Source organism: Euphorbia lathyris, chromosome 6 (assembly GCF_963576675.1).
Source record: "Euphorbia lathyris chromosome 6, ddEupLath1.1, whole genome shotgun sequence".
Lineage (NCBI taxonomy): Eukaryota > Viridiplantae > Streptophyta > Magnoliopsida > Malpighiales > Euphorbiaceae > Euphorbia > Euphorbia lathyris.
This window is the reverse complement of record NC_088915.1, coordinates 62,500,450-62,516,462: the sequence shown is the minus strand read 5'-3', so window position 1 is coordinate 62,516,462 and position 16,013 is coordinate 62,500,450. Positions and strand designations below refer to the sequence as shown.

Genomic DNA, 16,013 nt, shown 5'->3' with positions numbered 1-16,013 from the left:
AAACAAGGTCCTGAAGTTTCGACATCCACACCATCTATTGCAAGGTCCACACATCGTGTGAATTAACTCAAAAAGGTCAGAAGCTCCTTTTTGCGACCACACACCGTGTGCCTAAGGTGACACGCTGTGTGACTGCCCTTGTCCTATTTTTTCACTGATGCACTCGGCTTACACGACGTGTTGCTGTTTTCATATACCGTGTGAGTCTTCTTTCAAGGGTTCCTCCCTTTCTTCACATGGGTGCCCTCATCATTGATGTAGGAATCAAAGTCTATGATTAAACTTTCTCTTCAAGAAGGTAATTAATAATTAGTTCTGTTTTTCAATTTTGATAAAAGGGATTGATCATAGTAAGCTTTGAGTATAGGTTCTTATAATAGCAATGCCATATGGGTATGGCAATATAATCTATGGCTCCAAAAAGTTAATTAACAAGACAAATATTATATTAATGAAATCAATAATACAATCAATTACAATTGCACAAGGTAAAGTAAAGTAGCACAAACTTATACACATTCTATACTACTCGTTTAGATTTAATGCTATACATTAACACACTATTAACATTTTGATGCGTTGATCCGATCTTTCATTTCAACACACTAAATCTTCGATTTTTTTAATATTTTGTACATTAAATCCTTAATAATAACTAGAAAAGTCAGGTTTAAATATAAAATTTCATTAACACACCGTCATTCATTCTATGTGTGTTTGAAATTTTATATTTTTCATAGTTCGAAAATATTGTAATCGATTTTCGTTATTTTGTTTAAGTTGTTGGGTAGGAAGCTTTCATGGCTATTCCACAAATTCCTTCCTTTGCAGGAACGTCCCTCAGCATCTTCATATACCCGCTTTCGCCCCAACTTCTACCCCACGAATTCTTTAGCAACCAATACTTTGTTCCGTTGATGTTAATGCCATATCCAATAGCAGTAACAGCGTGATCCAGATAAGTAGTACAATCTCCAGCGAAAACACCACTAGAATAGAACCGAAAATCGAATCCAGATGCATCAATAGCAACGGAAACAGGCTGCTTAGATACGGCTTGCAACAGAGCCTTTTCGTTGTTAGAGGGGACGTCTTCGTAGCCAGTAATTCGAGCAACGGGGGATGATTCCTTCTTTTTGTTGCATATTCCATCTGTTTGTTTGTAAGGGTATTTGGCTTCACTTGCCAGTCCTTGGTTTTTTATTATATACTGAAAAGCAGTGTCCATTAGACCTCCATAACAACCTTCATTTCCATTTGATGTGTCACAATCTACTAGTTGTTGCTCTGATAGAGATGTCAGCTTACCAGTTTTCAGCTTCGTAAGTCCTTCCATTGCTCCCACTGCCGAGAATGCCCAACAACAACCTACATATATGCAATATCAATTAGTATATTATGTGGCGGACCCCGAAAAATGAGGGCTATTGTAAGAAAATATGTTTACTTTGTAAATTGTTTTTTTAGTTAAGTATGACCTTAATTTCATCTTTAATTGAAAAATCTGTTAGAAATCTGAATTGAGTGAAATTATATATGGAAATGATATGTTCATCTTTATCTTTATATTCTTACTTGAGATACCGATTGGTCTATTATATTATTATAAAGTTCTTAAATTTTATCTAAATTAATTTTTTAGTCCATTTATTTATTTTTTTATTTAAAATTACAAAATTGCTCTTACTTGTTTTGAAGAAACAAAATTGCTCTGACTTTTAATTTTTAAATTTGATCGAAGTAATTTTGATGAACTTTATGCATATTTGTGTATATTAGTTATGAAAAACCTTCCATTATTTCTTCTCTTAATTTTTTAATCATTTTTTATTCTTTAATATGATATCTTTAAACTAACATATTAATAATTTGTTATAATTTTTTTAAAAAATTTATATCTTTATTCATTTCATCCATATAGAGATAAAAAAAAATCATTTTTACAATTTTATATAGGTTCTACTCTTGTTTTGATATTTTCAATAATATTTTTAGTTTATTTTTTAATGAATAGATTCCATAAGAGTAAATTAAAGTTTTATAATTATATAAAATTTAAGACTTAATATTGAAGAGATTAAAATTATCTACAAAAAGGAAAAAACATAGAATAGAAAAAATACATGTTTTATTATTAAAACATAGAGTAAATGGTAATTTTGGTATTTTAAATTTTACTTAATTTAAGCCAATGAGGGTTGGTCCGAGTGGTAAGGCGTTGAACCTCTGCTTGATAGGTTTGAGGTTCGATTCCCCACTCTGTCAAAATTTAGCCCTCACCAAAAAAAAAAAAATTACTTAATTTAATTATTGACTTAAACATAAAAACTAAAAAGTTGAATAAATAAAAATTAAGTAACTATATAATTATTTCTAAAAATACGAGACCGATTCTCTTAAAAAAAACACGAGACCGATACTTTTAGTTAACAGATTGTTTAGTCCTTATATTTTAATAATACATTATTTAGTTCTCGTATTTTATTTAGCGATTCTTAGCGTTACTTACCACAGGTGCCTTGATCTTTGACAGGAGTGACAGCGCCAGCTTTTCTCCAATCCATATTAGAAGGAACAACTGTTACATTTTCATGTTTGAACGAAGTTGATTTCAATTTTGAAGATGATGACTAACTACTCATGTAACCCAGATACTTTGACCCAAACTCATTATCACTCATGTCTGAAAATTTATTCAGACCAAGCTTATACCCTTTGTCCACACCATTATTAAAAGCTTCAATACGTTGTAAGTTGTCCTTAAAAACCAAGTACCGGTTCTGTTTTTCGGCTACATCTTTATAGATACGTCCATGTTCAAGCATCCATTCTTCGTGCTTCTTCTTCACCATTGATTCTTCTGGGATAGAACGAGAATCGAGTGTTTCTGTGAAAATAAGGAACAATGAAAAAATATAAAATCTGGTTTGTTTTTTATCCATATTTATTAGTTAACTAAGGGAATGTTTAAATGGGTATAGAAGAAATGATTTGGGGTATGTGAGTTTTTATAAAGCAAGGTGTCGTCGTTTTGAGATTGTGACTTGCAGTTAGCTTACTATACTACGTGCCTTACAAGTTGTTCTGATTTGGACTTACCAAATTGGATCTTTGAATTATTATTTGGTATAAGCATGCAAAAATAGTAGTTATATACGTATTCGGGTGTTGCACCACCATTTTGGAGGACTAGACAGCTTTTATATTTTATCTTATTTTTACAAGATAATTTTTTATTAATTTCAGTTTAGAAAAACATCTTCCAAAAGTAACCACTGTAACTTGGTATAATCAAAATAATCCAGTAAACAACTCATGTATTAGGAAAGTAATATGCAAATTATTGATGTACTCCAACACTTTCACTGGTTTGGATAAGTTATCTTTTCACGATTTTTTTAATAATTGCAATTCTCAAAATATCAAAACCATGTTCATCTTTCAACTTGCTCAAGTTAAATAAGAGTCTAAAAACAATTTCAAATTTTTTAAATTGCTCAAATTTAGTATTGACCGAAGAAATAGCATGTAAAAAATAATTAACTCTAAAAGATTTTCTAGCCATTTAGATTAGTTCATCCCTAGTATTCTCATCCTAAAACTTTTGTAGGCGAATACGAGTTTTACGAAAACGAGGTTCAAGCCCTATTTCTAAAGCAATCTTTTCAACTTTATTTTTTCAATTTCAAAATCATTATCTTTGTGATTTTCGGAAAAAAAAGAATGAGAGTTTAATACATGTCTCAATAATTATATTATTTCTAGAATCTTACTAGCTTTATTCATTTTATGTAAAATTTAAAACTAAATAATCATGCCAACAAGCATTAGTGGAAAAAGTAGCATTTGCATCCGCCGTTTAAGGTTATTTGGCCGTTTAAGGTTTTTGGCCGATACAAAGGATCAATCAATAACATAACATCAAGGGGTTAATTACTTTTAATTTTGTCCTTACTTATAATTGGCCCATGAACTTTAAAATAATGGATCATGTGGTTAGAAGAAAAAGTATTTAAATCTTCTAAAATGGGACTTTAGAAAAGGAAAACAGTATTTTTTATAGGAAATATGGTTTAAATAATTTTTATTTTTAAACTTTTTTTAAGTCATCCTAGATATTTTTATTTATTTATTTTAAATAATACCAAATTTTATTAATTTAAATTAGAGGAAAGAATATTACTAAAAAATGGTGGTGGACATGACATGTCCACTCATCCCAAACAGAGACAGAATTGACCGCTTTTGCTAGAGCATAGACAGTCGAATTCGTTGAACGCTTAATAAAGGAGATAGAGCACAAATCTCGTAATAAATGAATACAATCAGAAATAATGTCAACTAAATACGAATGACCTTCTAAACTCATTTGAATTGCTTTGACTATGACGAGACAATCCGACTCAATTTGAATTTCTCACTAGGGCAATGAATCTTAATCCAACTTAAAGCTTCTTTGATAGTAATGACCTCGACTAGCCGAGGACTGAGATTTCCTTGAAAAGCTCACATCTTAGCTAGAATGCATTCTCCGTATAGTGATTACTTGATAATGCCATAGATGGAAAAAGAACTTTTGATTCAAGAATTGAAAAGAAAAGAAGAAACTTGTTAAAGAACAAGACAAAACCAAACTTGTTAGATGAAGATCCATATCTGTTAAACAACAGCGGAGATGAAAGAACTCCAAATTTTCCTTTTAATCAACATTGTTTAACTCATCTTCTTCTCTATCGGGCATTCTCTATCTTTCTCCCATACTAGAACAAAATACTAGATTTTTTTTATTTGATTAACTGTAACAATAGCTATTTTTTTTAATAAAGTGCAAAGTTGAGTAGTTATACGTCTGTTTTAGGAGTTCTTATATTAAGCACCGGATTTTCTATATCACTCGGAGGACCCCGAATTCACATTTGGATACGTGTATTATGACCCCACGTAATAATTAAAATAGTGTGACCTGTTATAATATGCGTGAATCCATGTTATACATGTCAAAATATATATGGAATATCTTTCATTTGACATGAAGAACCGGGTGCTTCTAATAATTTGCCATGAAAATTAAAAGCATGACAACAAAATCATGGAAATACCATAAAGTATAATCTAGAATCTTTCATTTAAATAATTCCGTTGTGTGGATGAGATTAAAGATTCCATATACATATGCTCTTATATTATTATTATCATACAATTAATCATTTCAGTTATGCTAGTCGTGCAAGTTAAATTAAAGATTCCATCAATATAAGCACTATCGTAATTATTTGAGCAAGAATCAAAGTTTATTTGAACAAGTTTCTATGCTGTCAAATCTCAATAGCTTTTCTGTGACAAATAATCTGATGGAATCTTTGAAATTCCAGATTTCTTGTATGACTTATTTGTCCCTTTCTTTGAGTTGTTAAATTGTCCTCTTATCCATTTTAATTAATTGACATCACAAAATATGTAAGGATAAGTCTAATATTGCAGGAAGATTGTAAAATTGTTAGCTGCTGGTGGGGCGGACAGAATCCTTTAATCGGAGGATTTAATCAGATTTATATTGTTTATTTATTAATCAATAAGTTATTATATCAATTCAATTAAAATATATATTATAATATCTAAACATAATCATATAATTGAACACTTTATATAATATCTACCTTTTGTCATTCTTTTATGTTTATTTTTCTATGGTTCCATGTAACTATGGAACACTTTATATTTAGCTAATTTTGCCTCTAGCTTGATTGCCTTTTGGTTTTTTCTTTTCATATATTTTTTTTCCTCTTTTTAATAAGATTAAGGCATAATTTCTTTCAGTGTGTGGAAGGTACCAACCTAATTAAGGCATCTCCAAGAGCACTCTTTGAAAATCCAGCTCCAATGGAACTGGATAACCTTGCTGCAAAGATGCATCAACGTTTGTGATACTGCATATATGCAGTACCACCTTGCCTTGCGGCATCTTTGCCGCAAGACAAGATAATGATATTTTTTTTAAAAATCTAATTGTTTTAATAAATTAATGTTTTGTTTTATATAATATGTGTTTTAAATATTTATTTTTATTTCAAATATTAATTTCATGTATATTTATTTTTTTTTGTACATTTAGGTATTATTTTTTTTAGAAGTATTCATGTTATTTAATTTTTAATTATAGTGTTATTTGATTTTTTATTGTATTGTACATTTAAATATTAAATTATAATTATAAAAATACTAAGTACTACATAAATTATAAAAACATTTAAATATTACACGAATCATAAAAACGTTACACGAATTATAAAAACATTACACGAATTAGAAAAACATTACACGAATTAGAAAAAACGAAAACAAACTAGAAAAACAAAAAAGACAACATACTACTCAATAAAGGTCCTAAGTCATTTCCACTTCCACCAAGATTGTTGAAAACCCCGAAAAATTCGAAACCAGCTGAGGTAGGTGGTGGTTGTGATTGAGTATCTTGCGTTGCCGCCAATCTTCTTGCATCAATATACCATTTTCTTGCATGACTAAACGACGTTCCCGTTGGTCAAACCTTTTCTTTTGAAGTTGAAGTTTCTCTTTCTCCACTTCCATTGTGCCTTTTAATATTTTAAAGATTTCAGCATGATCATCTTTTATGAGATTTTTAACGTCACTCATATCTGAATTACTTTTCATTTTCAGCTTCGCTTTTTTTAATTCCAATAGGCCGTTCAGAAGAGTTTCCAACAGAAAAATTATCATTCAAGTTTAATGAAAAAGAAGACAAACCAGGAAATTCCGGCTCGAGGGTTTCAGAAGGCAGATTCTCAGATCCTGATGAAACATACGATTCAGAGTGCTTCTTCGCAACCTTATGTTTTCGAACTGGTTCATTATCTACAAATTTTTGCAGGGCTGATACGCTACTGCCGTAAACAAGTCCTCCATAATATTATGAAAACATGTATTATTCTGCATAATGTGATTATTGAAGATGAACGTGATTTGAGTGCACCGGTCATGGATGCATTTGTTGCTCCAACACCAACAGTTGAAAATGTGCACGATGAGGAGGCCTATTTTCGTAACTTCCTTCAACGACATAAAAAAATGAAGGACAAAACTGCACATTTTGAACTTCGAAATGCTTTGGTGGAGCATTTATGGAAGTTTCGTGGCAATTCAATATAATTATTTCTTTGTTTTTTCATTAATGTTGTAATGTTTATTGTTTTTGAAATGTTTTACTTTTTTTTAATGTACTTTCCTTTAGTGTTTTTGATTGTTTTAGTTTTTTTAATGTAATTTCTCTCTAGTGTTATTGCAATGTTTTAATTTTTTTTAAATATATTTCTTTGTTCGTGTTAAATCTTATATTTTTTTCAAATTTGCTAAAATTATATTTCAAATTAATAATAATAATAATAATAATAATAATTAATTGAATTATTAATTATTGACTTTTATAATTATCATTTAATTATAAAAAAGGATAAAAATTAATAAATGAATATATTTTGATTAATAATATAGCCTTATTTTGTTTTTTCCACTATTGGATGGTGATGAACTTTGACAAAGTAAGCTCATCCAATAGTAGAAAAAACAAATTACTTTGTCAAAAACAAAGTAAGCATAGAAGCCACCTAAAGAATAGAATATAAATATTATGTTTATTAAAAAAAAAAATTATTATGTGAAAAATAAATATAATAATAATAAAAGTTTTAAAGAGTGAGTAAAATAGAGTAGATGGTTGGAGAACTTTTATTGTAGTAACTCTATATTTAAAGATAGAGTAAAGAAAAATGAAGATAGAATAGGCTAAATAGAGAACACGGTTGGAGATGGCCTTAGAATAGCATGCCTCCATTTGTGCTAACTTCCCGCTTTTATTCAAAAACAAGTTAAAAATATTTAAAAACTTGAAATAAATGAAGGGATGGGAACTAAAAGAAACTCTCTATGGATTCTTTATTTTCTTAAGTATATTTTTAAATTGAATTTTAATTTTATTTATAGATTAAAATTTTGTTTTTTAAATGAAAAGTTACTAATAATTAACCAAATGAAATATAGGTGAACTGATCAAAATAATAAGAATAATCAAATAAATGTTTAACCAATTATATCATAGGTGAACTTCAGGAAGTTTGGATCAGTCTGAGTTTGGTGATATTATTGGGCAATGTCGCACACTTTTATCATTTCAAAACGGCTACACTATCCGTTTCATTAGAAGACAAGCAAACGGTTTAGCTCATGCTTTTGCTAGAGCGACCTCTCAATTTGCTAGTCAGCGTTACTTTGATTTTATTCCTAGTGGATTTTCTCTTTCTGTGTTAAACTTTTGTTGGCTTTTGGCTCATTAATGATATTTAGCTTCAAAAAAAATGTTTAACCAATTATATCATGGATTGATAGATTGGTTACTTAACCATATGCACCCTTTGATTTAAATAATAATCAACACTATATTTATATATATATATATATATATATATATATATATATATATATATATATATATATATATATATATAAAAGAGAAAAAAAAGCATTGTAATGACAATTAAGAGTTGTTTAAGTTGTTAAAATATTCAAATCGCTTAATTGGAAATTTTGAGTTCGATAATAAATTTTAATTTGGAAATTAATTCAGCCACTTAATAATAAATTTTAATTTGGAAATTAGTTCGGCCACTTAAAGAAACTGATTGTGGAATCTGATAACCTCTGTCAGAATGATCTCGGATAATAATGCTATATGTTTAAATAACCAGAATTTAATCAAATAGATCAGAAGGGTTTGTTCTTCATTTGATACCATCAGTTTTTGCCATATCTTCAGGGAATCGAGTGACGGACCGTCTTGCTGAGGAGGGCCATAAGAGGATGCTGGGAGTCTCAACCTTCTCTTCACCTCCTGAGTTCTTGTCTTCTTTTCTTTTGGAGAATGTTGTGGGGTTAGCTTTCCTAGACTAATCCCGAGTTAGGTTTTTGGACTGTTTTTTTGCTTGTTTTTCTTTTCCTTTCCTACCAAAAAAATGTCTGTCCTCCATTAAAATAATATTTTAGACGTGAATTGTTCTAATATAATCTACATATGTTAATATTTTATTTGTGATATGTATAAAAAAAAGTCACATATTTAAAATTAATTTAAATAATATAATTTAGTTGTGAGATTCATGTAAAAAAAAACCTAGTATTTTAATGGAAACCCAATCAGGCTTGGGTAAGCCCATTCCCTTACCCCAGTGTTCAGCCCAAGACAATCACATGAGTACCTAATCCAATCCACTGTCTGAAAGAGGATGAACCATCTACGGAAAATTACACATAAATTCATGTTGGAACCATTATTTACAACTATATCAAGTCATAATTTTAGATTATGTCAAATTAGTAAAATCAGTATTTTTAATATATTTTAAGAATTCTAGAATTTACAAATTAGAAATCTAGAATATATTTTTTAGAGCTTATAATTTATGAATTGAAGTCTAAAATTTTTAAACTATGATATAAAATTATAATATAGGGAATAATGACATATTAAAAATTAAGTTTGTTAATATGATCTTTTTGAAAAAAAAAGTTTATTAATATGATTTAGTTGTAATTTTGTAATTAATTATGATATTCATGTATTTGACCAACTATCTAAACCATCCAGACATCCATTTGGTTGAATTCGAGAATATGAATTTTTTTTTTAAATTGTATTAGAATGAAGTCATTCCCCATCAATTGAATCTCCAAATTTGTATTGAAAGAAAAATCTATCAATTATAATGTATGCTTTTCATTAATAAAAAATCAAAATATTATATAATTAAAAAAATTAAATTATTATTATACTTGTTTTTATAAAATGTCATAGATAATTTTATTAGATGAAACAATATAAATACAATAAGAAAATTATAAACGATAACCCTATTAACATATAGGAAAAAAATTATAAAGAGCATACAATTCATAAGAGATACAAATAAAACAATAAAGATATAAATCATATCTTTCTCCTAAGTTGAATTTCGTAGAAAAATCGTTGCAATCCATTCTTTATCATATATGTTTTTCTGGATATTTGGATCTGAATCTTTTCTCTGTTTGCAACCAAGTAAATCTATAGGTCTGAGGATAAAATCAACCTTTTCCTCTTTTGCTAATGCCGAAAAAACGTAAAAATGAAAGTATAGCTGGCAGATGTATCTGACGGAAAAATAACTTGTTCAAGGAATATAGATTTAAAACTAATAAGAAAATGCAAAAATGATATTAAAAACTAAAATTAAAGCATGGTTATTCTTCTCACGAAACCTGATTAGAAGATTGGAAAAGAGAAAAATAAAGAAAAAAAAGAGAGAAAAGAACATAGTAGTAGCTTCTTTAAGAAATAAGAAAAAAAAAATGAAAGATATAAAATAAAATAATGTAACACAAAGGGGAAACGGAAAAACAAAGTAACAAAAAAAAAACAAAAAAAAATAAATAAATCAGCGAAATCTAAAGTGACCAACATTACAGATATCATCAAAAAGCAGTGAGTGGCAGAAGAGTGGAGCCGAATGCTACCACGTAATGTCGGAGGAGGAGGAGACGCCGAAGCGGGCTAAAACATCAGCAACCTGATTACCTTCTCTGTATATGTGGGTAATCATGACAGACATCTGCGAGCACTGTTGTGGACATTTCAACAGTCTTGATGGACGGACCAAGGAACGTCGGTAGAATGTGACTTTAATTTATTAACCACTAACAAGGAGTCTGATTCAATTCAAAGGCTGTGCCAAAATATACTAATTATTCTTTATATATATATATATAATATAGTATACATTTTAACAAAATATATGATATATATTAGGGTAAATTACAAAACTAGGTCAAATGGGAGATCCATTTATATATTTAACTCATTTACTCAACATACTACATATCTAGACTGTTTTTGTGTGACTTTTCCATAATACCCCAATCTTTCATCTTCCCCTTCCTTTTCCTCTTCCTTACGGTTTCCTCTTCACCCAAAATGGCTCCTCCTCCTCCTTCCACAGGGATCTAACCTGCAAAATCTTCAACACGTTTTTCCCACCTCTCTCTCCATTCTCGACTAAGACAGCGTCGTCTACAGCCAATCCATTAGACCTATTACCTTTACCTCCGTCGGGCCATAAAGATTGCAAAGAATACCTAAAAGAGAATTTAGACGCCACTTTTTGAGGCTGAGCGACAACCACAGTAGATTTCTCTCGATTCAACTTACTTACATGCAATGTGTTTATACAAGCCTCTAAAGATCCACTGACGGAGATCGACGGAGCAATACCGTGAATCCGTATTCTTAAACAGAGAGTATCCATTTCTGATTAATGTTAATTTTGGCTTTGAGTGATATTTAATGTTGTTATTGTGACAATCTTGTTGTGAAATTTGATAATGTTATGATTTTAATGTTAGAATCCGTTGTTGTTTGCCATTTTTTGTTATATGCCACTTAGCGAATTTTGTTAAAAACACATCCAGACTTCGCATATGCTAATTAAAATCATCAACTAAACCAAACATTCACTTCGCAGGTTTCGCATATGCTAATTAAAATAATCAACTAAACCAAATATTAGCTTCGCAGACTTCGCATATGCTAATTAAAATCATCAACTAAACCAAACATTTGCTTCGCAGGCTTCGCATATGCTAACTTCCGTGAAGTCAGACGGGAGGAAGACAACCGCGCGTAAATATTGAGGGTATTATGGGAAAATCACACAAAAACAGTCTATATATGTAGTAGGTTGAGTAAATGGGTTAAATATGTAAATGAGCCTCCCATTTGACCTAGTTTTGTAATTTACCCTATATATTATGGAAGGGATTCATCAGTCTATTCATATTATAACATGAAAACATATAAAATGTTTGATTCTTTTGTCCTAATATGTTCGGTCCAATTTAATATAGTTCAATTAGGGATGCAAGTGGGGCGGAGATTCACTATCCCGTCGGTGATTCGTCCCGACGAGAACGAGAAATCACCGATAAGAATCCTCATGGAACGGAGATGAGATAATTTTTTCCCCCGTGACAGGGATGGAGCGGAGATGGGAAATAGTATTTCCCCATCTTGTGGGGATCCCCGACACTGCTCCATCCCCGATGGAAAATCTCCGACGGATCTCAATTATTCTCCATTATAATTAAAATTATACTTTAAATATTATTATTTATAATGTTTAATTTAAATTAAATAGACTTATTTTCAAATAAAAAAATAAATGGAATAAATAAAATATTAGCTAAGGACTAAATGAATATTTTTCTCTCTGTACAAAACCTAGAATTAAAAAGAAGACGAGAAAAGAAATATATACTTATTTTTTTTAAATATAAATGGTGATTCTCTGTGGGAACTGAGATGTGAAATAAGGAAAAAATATTTTTAAATGGGGATGAGAATCCCCGCGGGGACATGGATTGTGGACAAATTTGTCCCTGTCTAATTCGCGGAGACAGGGACGAGAAATCCCTAACTAGTCAGGGATGGGGATGGGAAATGCATTCCCCGCCCCGCACTATTTGCATCCGTAAGTTCAATTTGGGTTCGGTTAGAAATTGTACAATGATATAAATTGAATGTAGCACAGTTCTAAAAAGAATCAATTCTGTATAGTTTTTTTTTTTTTTTTTGTGAATTACTATACCCAGCCTTGAATTCCCACCCCTAGCCCCGTGAAAAGATCGAAATACCCTTTAGATAATTTTTAGAATTTTCAAATCCTCTCAAACAATCTAAACTCTCTTTAATCTAATCCGGACTAATTTATCAAAGAAAACATGGATCCGGACTAATTTATCAACGAAAGGGACCTATGATACGTATTCCCGTTTGATTTTGATGTTTTTTGGACGTTTTTTTGCATTTGATTTTACTGTTATTCAAAATCAGAATCGGGACATGGGGGCGTGTGGAGATCACGCCATCACCTCTGGTGCGGCGCATGAACATCACGCCGCACCACAGGTGACGACGTGATAGCCTCACGCCTTACCATATGCGACGACGTGATATTCATACGCCGTCACTTGTGGTGCGGCGTGATGTTCATACGCCCTCATAATGGTGACAGCGTGATGCTCATACGCCCGTGTGGCGTATGGGCAATTATTTATTTATTTTTTTTTAATTTAGTTAAATTTAATTAAATTTTTGTAATTTTTAGGTTGTTTAATTTAGTTTAACTAAATTTTTATGTTGCAAATTTTAGTTAAGTTTAGTTGTTGTAAATTTTATTTTGTTTAATTTAGTTTAACTAAATTTTTATTTTGTTAATTTTAGTTAATATTTATTAATGAACTTATATTATTGTTACGGGTTTTAATTAAAATTATATAGTATTTTATAGATTTTAATTAAAATTGTGTAGTTTGAACACGTAACAAATATTTACGGGTTTAATTGAATAGCAGACTAATTTTTTTTGCCCTCGCGACACGTGGGCATGTGGCTATCACGCTCCACCGTGAGGTCGGACGTGATAGCCACACGTCTCACCGTGTGGTCGGGCGTGATAGCCACACGTCCGACCACAAGGTGAGGCGTGGGGCTATCATGCCCGACCACACGGTGAGGCGTGATAGCCACACGCACGTGTGTCGGGAAGGAAAAAGAAATAGCCTTTTCCCACCCTCAATCCATGAAAGGACATTTTCATCCTTTCATGAGGCTAGGGGTGGGAATTTGAGGCTTGGTATAACAACACCATTTTTTTTTTTTTTTTTTAAGATCAATTTTGTATAGTTACTGTTCAAAAAAATCCTCAAAGCTAACTGAGTGACAAAAGCATACGAACGACGTCGGTTTGGTTTTGCTAGTAACTGAATCCCAAGAAACCGCCATCGCCATATGTGACTGCGAAACAAAGAGTGACCCACGACAGAATGAAGAATCCGGGAGGCCAGTTTACACTCTGTGCTTAAGAAGGTAACTCTATCTATTTCTTTTAAATTTCTCACGTTACGTTTTCTTTTCGGAATTCAATGTTTGTAATCGCCTTAATTATTATCGGAGTTACATGGACAAACTGTTTGATTACATGATTTAGGTGTCTAGGTTTTGGTTTCCTTGCCACAAAACGTGTTCCTTCTGTGAATTAGCCTCGGCAGGTTACTGATTCCGCCTTAATCTTTCAACAATAGTAGTAATATGATGCGCTCATTGTGGCCCTTGTGGTTCTGTGGATTGAGGGACTTATGGTTTTTTTCTTTTTTTTTTTGCTGTTCATTCGTTTTGTTTGTTTCTTTTGATACATCTGAGTTGTGGAAATTGTTCTCAATTTTGCGAAAGAATTCCTGAAAATATTTACATTCCATACAAAAAAAAATACCCCTATCGTTGATAGGCAAGCACAATTTTACCATTAACAAGACAAATAGTACAATAGAGGGTCAGGGCCTAACATTGGTTCAGAAAGCAAGTGTTTTGCAGGTTTTCTTTTTGTTAGTTTTTATTTTTTTGGCGATTTTATAGTAGGTTTGGATATGAAATGCCTTTAAGCTCGACAAAATATTTGGGATCCTTTTTTTTTGTGTGTGTGCAAAACTTATCCACATGATGCGGGTCTTAGATTTCATACTGATGAGTGATAACACGACATACTAGTAGAGTAATAAGATTTATGACTGAGGAGAGAGTTCGACCATTTATAGCGATAAGGGTGAATTTACTCTTGGCTAAAAACCATAACTATAATTGCCAATGTTAGATCCTTGAAAATTCTGTATGCTTTTCTTTCACTTGCTCAAGATATGTGCAGAAACAGGTAGAAATCCTTATAGATGGGATTATCTGCATAGTACAGCATTTTGAACTATTTTTATGAATAAAAGGTGTAGCCTATTTCTAGCATTGAAAAAAGATTGGGGATTCAGTTCCGATTCTGCTGATTTTATGAATATGTTTTATGCTTTCACTGAATGTTGAAAACTAATGCTTCCCTTATCTTTTTTGTTCTCTATTATTGGTTTAGATATCAAATTGTTACAACAACAATGGATACCCCAGCTTCAGAGATCTTAGAACACGAGACAGTAGGCCACAATTCTGATTTAGAATCAGTATCGAAACCTCAAGCCATTTACCGGTGTAAAAAATGTCGAAGAATCGTTGCATCAGCTGAAAACATAGTTTCCCATGACCGTGGAAAGGGAGAAGAGTGCTTTAAATGGAAAAAGAGAAGTGGTGATCAGCAAGACAATGAACCACCTGAATGTTCCTCCATATTTGTTGAACCCATGAAGTGGATGCAAACAGGTGAGAATACTTAAGCTATAACTCAGCATATGTTTTGTATCTGTTATTTATTATAGAATTGTGACACATTGAATTGAGCAGTACAAGAAGGTTTTGTGGGAGAGAAACTCCAGTGCATTGGCTGCAAAGCACGCTTGGGTTCATTCAACTGGGCAGGAATGCAATGCAACTGTGGAACATGGGTTAATCCTGCATTTCAACTGCACAAAAACAGATTAGATGAATGCTCTCTATGAATTATTCAAATTTGACTCAGTACATAGTTGAATTAGATATCTTTATATTTCCATGTAGTGGAAAATATTGATTATTGATTTTAAGTTTACTACTAGACCTGTTGATGGGTCTGCTGGCGGTTAAGCTTTTTGAAGCCTGCCTTTCATGAGTGAGCTTCATGAGTTGAGCTTGGACATACATATTTAACATTCGACTCTTCGCATACACTCAAACCTACATATAAAATGAATTCGGTTTGGAATTAATTTCAGTCTGAGCCGGTCCAACCTGCTCTTATATTACACCCATTATATTTTTGTTTCTTACTTAGTTTTTGTTTATTATCATTTGTTAATTTTAAATAAATATATTACGGACATTATATTTTTGTTTCTTACTTAGTTTTTGTTTATTATTATTTGTTAATTTTTATTTATTTAAGATTATATTTGTTGAATTAATTTCCTAAATTTTACTTTGCTTCATTTTTATTGTTTACAAT

At 31.1% G+C, this 16,013-nt stretch overlaps 1 protein-coding gene and 1 pseudogene across 1 annotated transcript; one reads left to right on the top strand and one right to left on the bottom strand.

Moving 5' to 3' along the window:
• Positions 1 to 563: 563 nt before the first annotated feature.
• On the bottom strand, positions 564 to 2,994 carry LOC136232033 (senescence-specific cysteine protease SAG12-like; annotated as a pseudogene).
• Positions 2,995 to 13,809: 10,815 nt separating this feature from the next.
• On the top strand, positions 13,810 to 15,642 carry LOC136233184 (probable inactive dual specificity protein phosphatase-like At4g18593). Its single transcript, XM_066022789.1, has 3 exons — positions 13,810 to 13,966; positions 15,012 to 15,295; positions 15,377 to 15,642. The coding sequence occupies exons 2-3, from the start codon at positions 15,034 to 15,036 to the stop codon at positions 15,529 to 15,531; spliced, it is 417 nt and encodes a 138-aa protein (XP_065878861.1). The 5' UTR covers positions 13,810 to 13,966; positions 15,012 to 15,033; the 3' UTR covers positions 15,532 to 15,642.
• The last annotated feature ends 371 nt before the right edge of the window (positions 15,643 to 16,013 follow it).